The sequence below is a fragment of the Channa argus genome, chromosome 17 (assembly GCF_033026475.1).
Source record: "Channa argus isolate prfri chromosome 17, Channa argus male v1.0, whole genome shotgun sequence".
NCBI classification, from domain to species: domain Eukaryota; kingdom Metazoa; phylum Chordata; class Actinopteri; order Anabantiformes; family Channidae; genus Channa; species Channa argus.
In genome coordinates this window covers 7,091,805-7,102,112 of record NC_090213.1, presented here as the reverse complement: position 1 = coordinate 7,102,112, position 10,308 = coordinate 7,091,805, and the positions used below count along the sequence as shown (strand labels likewise).

The following is a 10,308-nucleotide window of genomic DNA, read 5'->3' as shown; positions in this document are numbered from 1 at the left end:
AACTTGTAATGTCTCATCTCAATTTGTAGAGTGATGTAGTTGGCTTCTAAAATGCACCTTTTGATTCTGTTTTTAGTATTAGTCGTTAAAATCAAAACAATATTTCACATTCAAGTAGTCAAAATAAATGGTTGGGATGCAAATATCAGGAGACAGAGTGATTGGTACAAAGGGAAGAAACCGTTATTAGGAGGGTAAAAAGACATTTTAGTGACTGGGTTCCACCGTTACCGCTGCAGCCCATACGTCAAAAATGATCTTGTTCTTTGAAAATTTCAGTTTTGGTTAATTATTCACACAATAAGAAGACGTGCACTGGCTGCTGATCATGTCTGCAACCTGTATTCGCCTCCCAATGCGAACACAAAATCTAGTCGCTGCCGTAAAAAAAAAAAAAGTTCCATTAATTCCAGAGATTTTATGAGGAAGTAAATGCAGCTTTTTATTCCAGCAAAATGTAGAAATTGTGTCTCCAATTGGTTTTAGGGATTAGGAAGATTAATGGTTACTCTGAGGTGTTTTCTTTGTGCTTTGTGCTGCGCTGGTGCTGCGTCTTTGTCCAAACACATCGTCTGCTAAGAGGAGCTTTGGGAATTCAAATCAGATCCTTTTTATAAGCCTCCGCCACCACTGCCGTCTGCCTTGTTCCTATGCAGCCGCACTTGACAGCTTCATGGGTTGGGCAGATAAAGCCTCATCGTGAGCACGTGACTGGGCTTGGAGGAGCGACGCTTCATAAGTGTGAAGACGCAGAGAACAAGGCTGGAGAGACGCAGGAGCCAGCAGCAGAAACCTGCATCCAAAAAGCAGGAGCGCACTCCAAGAGCGACGAGACACTTCTGCAGACATTTGACAAACTTATGTTACATACAGAATCTGAACGAGAAACCAATGAATATGATAATAATGCTGGTTTTATTCTAACGCAGGCGCGCTTTGACCTTTTATGTTTTTGGATGTGGCGCTTCTGACCTGGATTAACGCGCGGTGATAAAGGGCGATTCTGTGCACTTGGAAAAATTATGTAAGGTAAAAAGAATAAGCTAGTTCCTTTTCTAAAACCTTTCACTGACTCTTTACTGTTAATTTCCCGCTTCTGTTAGCACTTTAATTGCTTTGTGTCGTTTATCTTTGCTTCAAAGTGTTTGCCTATGTTTTGAATGTGCTGATTCCTAAACGAATTTGTGCTAATATACACTCCTGCAGACTTTTAAAATAGTCTGTCGTTAAAACACTTTGCTAAAATCTTTATATATAAAATTATGCAGCAATGCAAAAAAAGTAATTATACTGCATGAGACCAGGAAGAAGTGAATTCTAAGCTTATGGGTACATAACTTGAGCATACTAGTTCTATAAGGAACATTAGCCTTTGTATTTGTTTTGCTCTATTATCTACGTACAGGTGTAGAGGAACTGCAGGGTTTTGGTTTGCATTGCCAAAACAAGAAAAAAAAGATGTTTTCAGGCTTTTTTTTTTTTATGTGATGAAGAAATATATATCTTATTAAGAAGTTAATTATTTTATAAGAAGTTGATAAGTAAAGGCTGCAAATACCATATTTATTAGTGTACAGATGAGGTTTATGCCCATGAGAGGCAGTTAAATTGTAGAGAAAAAAATAAGCATGCATTGTAAGTGTTTATGTTTGCAATAAATGTGTCGCATTTTGGGACAGAGGAATAGGCTCAAATATTATGGTCGTATGCATTTTCAGATTTAAAGGAATGTAAATTGTTTTTCATTCATTTGTAGGTTGTCGAGGTGTCTTACACTGCAGTATTTCCCTCAGACACAGCCATGAAATCTGTGCTGGATGGTGTGGCGGACACCACCTTCCGGACTATTACATCTGGTTTACAATATCTAGGCTCCAACGATGCTAACTATGATGACCCCATCAATGACGTAGACTTCAAGGGCAGCTTCTCCGTGCAGAAGCCCTTATCTGCTTTCCGCAGCAACTCTTATCCAAATAAAGTACCTGCAGATGAAGAGCTCATCTTCAAGGGCATCCCCTTCTACCCCACCAATGCCACAGACTTATTTGGCAACAGGAGCACGTTCAGAGATGAGACTAACAATCTACAATGTGGGGAGAACTTTATGGACATGGAGTGCTTCATGATCCTGACTCCCAGCCAGCAGTTAGCTGTGGCTGTGTTGTCTCTGACTCTAGGTTCCTTCACCGTGCTGGAGAACCTCGTGGTCCTCTGCGTCATACTGCAGTCCCGCACCCTCCGCTGCCGGCCGTCCTACCACTTCATTGGCAGCCTGGCCGTGGCTGACCTGCTGGGCAGCGTCATCTTTGTCTACAGCTTTCTGGACTTTCATGTTTTTCACAGGAAGGACAGTCCCAATATTTTCCTCTTCAAGCTGGGTGGAGTCACAGCGTCATTCACGGCATCTGTAGGAAGCCTTTTCCTCACTGCTATAGACCGTTACATCTCCATACACCGGCCTCTTGCCTACAGGCGCATAGTGACACGGACCAAGGCTGTCATAGCCTTTTGTGTGATGTGGACCATCTCCATCATCATTGCAGTGCTACCTCTACTTGGCTGGAACTGTAAACGCCTCAAGTCTGTTTGCTCAGATATATTCCCCTTGATTGACGAGAACTACCTGATGTTCTGGATCGGTGTGACCACTGTCCTGGTTCTGTTCATTATCTACGCCTACATATACATCCTGTGGAAAGCACACCACCATGCTGTGCGCATGCTGAGCCGGGCCTCTCAGAAGAGCCTTGTTGTATACTCAGCAGATGGGACTAAAGTGCAGACCACACGCCCTGATCAGGCACGCATGGATATCCGCCTGGCCAAAACCCTAGTGCTCATTCTGGTGGTGCTGGTCATTTGCTGGGGCCCACTGCTCACTATCATGGTCTATGACCTCTTCTGGAAGATGGACAATGACATCAAGACAGTGTTTGCATTCTGCAGCATGCTCTGCCTCCTCAACTCCACTGTCAACCCAATCATCTACGCCTTGAGGAGCAAGGACCTGCGGCATGCCTTCCTCAGCTCCTGCCACGCCTGCAGGGGCAGTGCCCAGCAGTTGGACAATAGCCTTGAGTCAGACTGCCAGAACAGAAATGCCAACATTTCGGCCAACAGGGCTGCAGAGAGCTGTGTGAAGACCACTGTGAAAATAGCCAAAGTAACAATGTCTGTGTCAACTGAAACTTCTGCAGAAGCGGTCTAAGAGGCCACGTCGCGGGGAAACTGTTAAATACCATCTTCCCCAAACAATGCCATTCAACACATCACAGCAGAGGTTAGAAGAAAGAAAACATTTCACCTGAAAGCATTGATATACATCCACACATAGATGCTTTAGTGGTTTCGTTATTTTAAGTTTGTGTGTGAGCACGTAGTGCCAAAGTGCCAAATGGTATTGCAAGGTCAAAGAAAGGACTAGCGATTTGAAAGGATTATCAAAGACTATCATAAGTCTGCTGTTTACCATAGACTTCATGATATTTAATTAGTGAAGGGATATTATATTTTTGTACTGTGAATTCAGGTTTTGAAAACATATCTTCATTTAGGGGATAAGGGGCTACTAACGTTTTTAATTAGAGATGTTTTACTGTGTCATTTAGACTTTACCATGTGTCTCGCAGCTTAAATATAACAAACCCTCGCGCCTTGACTTCCCACAGGCTACATGTACACTGATTATAGACATTTCTATGAGCAAATAATGAAATAATGTTCAAATGGCTTATTGTCTGTTTATGAAAATGCCATTTAACATGTCACTTTTTTACTTCTTATGACAACACTCAGTGAGTGGCATATGTGTGCAGAGATTTTGAGAAATGAGAAGTGATTCATGCTGAATATATACATACATATACTTATCATCCTTTCAAAATAAAATGAGGTAGAGGTAAGTGAATTCATTGCTTATGGGTACATGAAATCGGAAATCTTCTGTGGCAGAGTGACAGTCGTTCCTGTTGTCCATTTCTTCGCTCACTAGCTGTTAAACCTTTAGAGTAATGTGTCTTCGTTCAAATGTGTATCTAACAACTGTACAGTCTTTTCTTGCAAAATAAAGTGTTCAAACCGACTTGTTCAGCTATACAGCCGACACAATAGCAAGCTTTCAAACCAAAGCTTGAACGCATTGATAAAAACTGAATTTAGACAGTGTGCTGGTCACTACTGTAAAAAACTGAACTGGTTTCTGACTTTAGCTGCTTCGATCCAATGTATGATTTTACTGGATTCAGCCTTGTATGTGTGTGGTATTTTGTGACTTAGTGATATATTTTCAAACCCCAAGCCTTTTGATCATTGCAGTGAGTTGTTTTAGTGCTACTGTTGCAGTGGGGCATTATTTCGGAAAACAAAAGCAACCCACGCACAGACCTAGTGAAGTACCTTTGGCGTATCTCTAAATAAAATATGTCTGCTGTTAATTTTACTTTTTAAAACAAAGAAAAAGGGTCGTTTTATTAGCCGGTAATCTGAATGCAAGTTTGTATGTATGCCTTGTGTGGAGAATCAATAACTGACCTTACAAAACAATCTGAGAAGATGTGATTTTTCTAATAGGTGATGTAGTACTTTTAATCTTGAAATCTCACAGCACAATTGTTCTATAGACATTTATCTTGGTGTAAAGTTATCCAGACAGCTGTTTATCAGTATGCTTTGCTGCCTCTTGTGTTATTGAATATTGAAGATCAAAATGTCAATTGTTAAGTGGCTTCTGTACAGTGATGGCATAATGAGGAATCTATGACTTAAAAATCACAATCAGTAAAGTGTTTTTAGTATTGCTGTTTTCAGACTTTTGAATAAAGTTGCAGCTGGTTGTCATCTTGACTGCAGTTATTTGACTGACTATTTGATGATGGGAAACAGACGGTCACAGCACAATTTCCTTAATTCTTCCAACAGTCACCGAATCAAGGAGAATGGACAGCGAGGGAGGAGGGCAAGCCCTGGGATGATGGTAACCTGAAGACCATCAGTGGTGCTCTAGTGCCCCCCTGTGGAAGATCTGAAAATTAAAAGTGGCAGCGTCCTTTAGGAGGGAGAGAGAGAGAAAGCACTTGAACACATGGACTTTAGCTTTGCCTCTGCAATCTGGCAACGACTCTTTTCTTTTCACCTCTTGGCTTGTAGGGATAAGAAAATTGCAACATGTGTTCCCACAGATGTCAACAAGATTAGGCTCGTGTATCTACCAAAAACTTTCCTCCTCAAAAAAGCAAGGGGTGGGTTCACTCCACTGTGTGTTAATCAAGACAAATAGAGCTGTAAACAACACCTAAATAATAATTAATAATTATATCACTTTCAGACTGAAAGTGATATAATTAGTTCATTCATTCATTCAAAGTTACTCCAAGTTCTCAATTGTGAGAGTTTGCTGCTTTTCTATATGGTCACAGTTAACTGAAAGTATTTGGGTTTTGGACTCATGGTAAAACCAAACATGTAATTTTAAGACATCAGCCTGAGCTTTTTAGTTTTCTAACACTGCACGCACCTATGAAAACTCCCAACAATAAAGTGCTATAATATCATAGATATACAATGTTTTGCTTTGCTTGCTCAAGAACAGCTGTTAAAGCAGTAGTGGCTCACACATCCTCCTACATTTTGTGCAATTCGAAATATGAGTGCACAAGGGTGGTGGAGGAAGTGGTAGTGATGGAAGGGAAATGTCAAGCTTTTAAGTTTGACATGGGCGAGCAGTTGTTTCAAATAAAAAAAAAATACAAGTCAATTCACCATATTAAGTTTAATACAAAGACAGTTAGCCAGGTTATTGATTTTACAAACTACAGTTCTACAGTTTAGGGTCTAATTACGAATAGTTTTATGCTTTAAAGTAATAATTATTGTATTCTTTTCTGAATCAGAAACATTAATTTAATTGAAAACCACTGACTAGTTACTGTTAAGTTGAGCCTGTAGCCTACTGAAATAATTCTCCATTGTATGTGCAATGTAATTAATCTGGCCTTGGTGTCAAATTCACTGTAATGCATAGGTCATTATCAGTCAATCTTAATTATCAAACGTAAATCTTAATTATTGCATAAATAGTTTTTTTTTACTTAAAAGCAAACTTCACGTAAACTATGAGCCTATTATACAAAGACAAAACAAAAGCCTTTTCTGTTTTATGTGACTTTTAATTGAAAGTGAAACTTCGCCGTTGTTTGTGGGGATTTGTTAGCAAACAAAACAAATTTGAAAAATAAACGTTTTCTGGGCTTTCGGGAAATGTAGTATTCTTACGCATAAAAAGGCTTAAGCAAGAAGGGGCAAAAACTACAAGTACCAGCATGCAAGAGCTTTCTCGCGCATGCGCATAACCCGGAAAAATAGAACAGAATTAAAGATATTCGGGGCTTGCAACGGCTTCGGTGAAATCTATGTTCATCTGGTTTCATACTATATTTAACTTGACTTGTTTTATACCTTCTATTTGAAGATATATCCAGTAACCTAGACGTTGTGCAATTTATCAGGACAAGGTAACGAGTGTCTAGGGACGTTCGCACATATCTGTAGCACGGAATCGCGGCTAACGTTAGCTAGGATTAGCATCACAGACCGGGGCCCAGGTCAGCGGGTTTCCCAAATAATAGGGATTTTTTTTTAGATAAACTCGACGCGATGGCTTGTGGAGCTACTCTGAAAAGGACTTTGGATTTTGATCCGCTTATGAACCCGGCTTCCCCTAAACGGAGGAGGTGCACCCCGATCATGTCTCCTGTCTCCTCGCCACAGAAGTATCTGCGTATGGAGCCCTCACCGTTCGGGGAAGTGTCCTCCAGACTCACCACAGGTAGCTTTTTAATAACACAGCGTATATGTGTACGCGACCACAAGTGTTGTGTGTTAAAACTGTCGAAATGTGTTAGCACTTATCCCGGTTTGCGCCGGTGACCGTCAAAACAGATTGTGACTTGAATGAGCGTTGTTGTGAATGCAGCTTGTCGCTAAAGGTGTGTTGTTGCAACGTGATGTGAATCTTTTATCGCCCAATTCTGAACTCTGCATACATGTGTACTGGAGTGTTTCATATTTAGTAAATAAAGTGGTGTGGCGAAGGATTTTGTGCACATAACGAGGAAACGTGGATACACTTGGGTATTTGTATTGTTGTAAGCGTAATGACTGCGTGAATGTTACGCTGTTTGCAGTATTTAAAGCTCACTGATTAGTGTCCATCTTTTCTGATTCGCTAAAAGTCACATTAAAACGCGTAAACTGCTCCTCCTCCACCCCCCACCCCAATCCAACTGCAGTATTTGCGTGAAGTTGTCAATTTGATAATGAAAGGAATGTGTGCTTTCGGTTTCAGAGCAAATCCTACACAATATTAAACAGGAGTACAAGCGGCTGCAGAAAAGACGACACCTGGACAGTGCTTTTCAGCAGGCAGACGGCTGCTGTCCTCTGGATCTGCAGAATATTCACAGTGGATCTGCCCTGCCAGGTAGATAAAATGCCTCATCTTAAAATCCCATCACCTGCTACTTTGTCTCAGAATTTAAATGCTAAGGCAAACTACTGTTCATTATTTTTTCAATTCAGCTGTTGCAAGTTTGAACTCTAGGGATGTAGTTTATATATTCCCCATTTTAAAAATCGCCTCACCAAATTGGAAGCATCATGGGACTGAGTAGTTCAGTCCTTGGTTGTTATGATAGTATAGAGTCCCATTTATCCTTTCACATTCTTTTATGAGGAGCTCCTTCTTGTTATTAACCCTAAAAGAGTAAATTATGTTTTGCCAAGGAGTGTTACTACAAATAGGTATTTCAGGGAATTCTCCAAAGAATGTCTTATGCTGTGCAGAATGAAAAAAGGTAAAGGGGGTTTTGTGATACTGGGTATATAAATAAAACCAACTTGACACTGCACAGTGAAAAGGAAAACTCGAGTTCAAGAAGAACAGTATTACTCCACAGATTAGTGAAAATCTTCTGCACTTTCCACTGAGGCCTTTTGAGATGGGTGAGAAACAGTGATGGCTGGCACACACAATTAACAGGGGTTTTCCATAAACACACTGCCTTAGAGTCTGATTGTAATATTTCTTGCAGTATGAGATGGACCATCCTGGACCACACAAAGTGCTATTCCAGGATTTAAAGTCATCTAACCTATATCAATGGTGTGATATTCACTCTGCTGACAGGCATGTCCTCAGGTGCCTCATCCCCGACCAGGAAAGAGCAGCCTTTATTTTCCCTCAGACAGGTCGGCATGATCTGCGAAAGACTACTGAAGGAGCGAGAGGACAAAATCCGTGAGGACTATGATGAGATCCTGACAACGAAGCTTGCAGGTATGAAGAGGTTATAATAGGGCAGTTTGTACTGGGTAATCTAAATGGTGCCATAAATGTTTTTTCTTTCAACAGAACAATATGACGCATTTGTCAAGTTCACACATGATCAGCTCATGCGGCGGTTTGGAGAGCAGCCTGCCAGCTGTGAGTATATTTATCATTGTCAAACACTTGCAGCCTATCAACAGTTGGTGCAAAACTTTCCTCTGTGGTTTTATCTTGTTTGTGATTGCAACCTAACAGAGTTTAGCACCTCTTGGTTGATGATGTGTGATTAAGATAAAAGAAGCGCATGTTTATATTTAGGCTTCTTGTGTGTTGGTTATCTGGAAGTGACAGTGCAGATTCTTCAGACACCCTGAAAAACGGTACATGCCGACGCTTTCTTAATTTGATAACACTCACCTATTCTAGGTCCTCATGGAAAAATGTAATGATTATTTGGAAAGTTTGGAGTGAGGTGGGGAATAGGTGTACACAGGTGATCAGTGTCAACACAGTTGTGTGTTTTATTTTTTATTTTTTTAATCTTTGTTTGCCTGAATGCTCTTCCTGCCCACTATGGCTACTTCTCATTGCAAATTTCCACAGGAGTTTGAGTCTGATGCATGAGTTATTGCAATGTACAAGAAGAAAACGCCAGCATCAGTGAAAGAATCAATATCCTAGCAGCTGTATGATTCCCCAGGATAATAGGTTGAAGAATTCCAACTGGTTTTTAGCTGGAATCTGTTCTTAATTTCCATCTGTATAATTAAGCAGACCATTTAGAGATCTTTTTAACATGTTTGTCCATCTTGTAGAAGAGGTGTTTGATTTAGGACAAAAAAAGCTGTTTAGCTACCAGGGTTTGTGTAGTGCTTTTGGAATTAGGCATCTATTTTAATTAAGATATTTAGATCCTGTGCAGTGGAATTCAAATGGACATATTGTTCAGCTATTGACATTTGCAATGAGTGTTTATTGTAAAATTCACATTGTGTAGAAGTAGAAATAAATGACATTAACATGAAATGCATGTCTCTCCTACACTCTGGTGCCAGCTCTGAGATAAAATGTGTTATTTCTGACTGTATTTATCCGTTGGTTCCTTTCACAGATGTTTCCTGAGTGAAAGCATCTGACAATAGAAAATACCATTTGCTGCAAATTACTCCAGGGTCTTGGTGGGTCTAGTTGGACTTTTCTCCTAGCTGTGCCATATCGCCTCCATGTGGATTCACTGCCTCAGGCATCTGTTAGTGGCATCCACGTTTGCTGTGTCTACCAGAGTTAGGAGAGCTTCCTGCTGCCAACATCTTAAAGAACTCTTCGACTCCACCAGTGGCCTCTTAACTGCCGTGTCAATATTTATTTGGCTTTGTTCTAATGCCTTTGTTAAGGCTGCCTGTCATTCACACTTGGCCTTTTGATTTTCTTGTCAGATTCACTTATTTCACAGAGAGGATGTTAGTTTGTGCAGCTTTTGTATATTTTCTTTTTTGTAAAAGGGATTGGACGTTATTAAGCAGAAAAACCAAGGCCACCTTCAGACTGGACACCAGAACAAGGTGTTGCGGCATTTTTTTTTCAGCATTGTTTTAAACTGTACTGGCATTTATTGCTATTACATTTGTATACACTGTATTTTATTTCTTTTTAAATTTTGACTTTTGTTCATTATACCAAAATGTCATGATTTTATTTGCTCTAGGTATGAGGCTTTGATTCAAGATAACAAATTAATAAAGTGTTTAGACAAAGATTTGTTTGGGTTTGTTGACTTCATTCAAAAGGAATCACATTTTTATGACTACTTTTCACATTTGTTATTGAAGTATGTCAGCGCTATCACTAAATGGGCTTTAGTTCTGTTGTGTTTAAAACATGAAAGATGCCCACAAAAAGTATTCAGTGTGAAAACGGGATTTACAATGTTGTTTCTCATTCAAGATGATGGCAGCTGCTATTCAAGGTGCCCAACTGACCCA

At 40.1% G+C, this 10,308-nt stretch overlaps 2 protein-coding genes across 3 annotated transcripts; both read left to right on the top strand.

Annotated features, from left to right (window-relative positions):
• The first annotated feature begins 546 nt into the window (after window positions 1-546).
• cnr1 (cannabinoid receptor 1) lies at window positions 547-4,845 on the top strand. Of its 2 annotated transcripts, none has more exons than XM_067482232.1 (2): window positions 547-1,024; window positions 1,757-4,845. In XM_067482232.1, exon 2 carries the CDS (start codon window positions 1,802-1,804, stop codon window positions 3,209-3,211), a length of 1,410 nt encoding a protein of 469 aa, XP_067338333.1. In that variant the 5' UTR covers window positions 547-1,024; window positions 1,757-1,801; the 3' UTR covers window positions 3,212-4,845. The 2 variants fall into 2 exon arrangements, with proteins under 2 accessions (XP_067338333.1, XP_067338332.1); XM_067482231.1 differs by having other exon boundaries at window positions 552-1,029.
• A 1,488-nt stretch (window positions 4,846-6,333) lies between these two features.
• Window positions 6,334-10,082, top strand: akirin2 (akirin 2). Its single transcript, XM_067482234.1, has 5 exons — window positions 6,334-6,826; window positions 7,346-7,480; window positions 8,186-8,335; window positions 8,411-8,482; window positions 9,438-10,082. Exons 1-5 carry the CDS (start codon window positions 6,655-6,657, stop codon window positions 9,446-9,448), a joined length of 540 nt encoding a protein of 179 aa, XP_067338335.1. The 5' UTR covers window positions 6,334-6,654; the 3' UTR covers window positions 9,449-10,082.
• The last annotated feature ends 226 nt before the right edge of the window (window positions 10,083-10,308 follow it).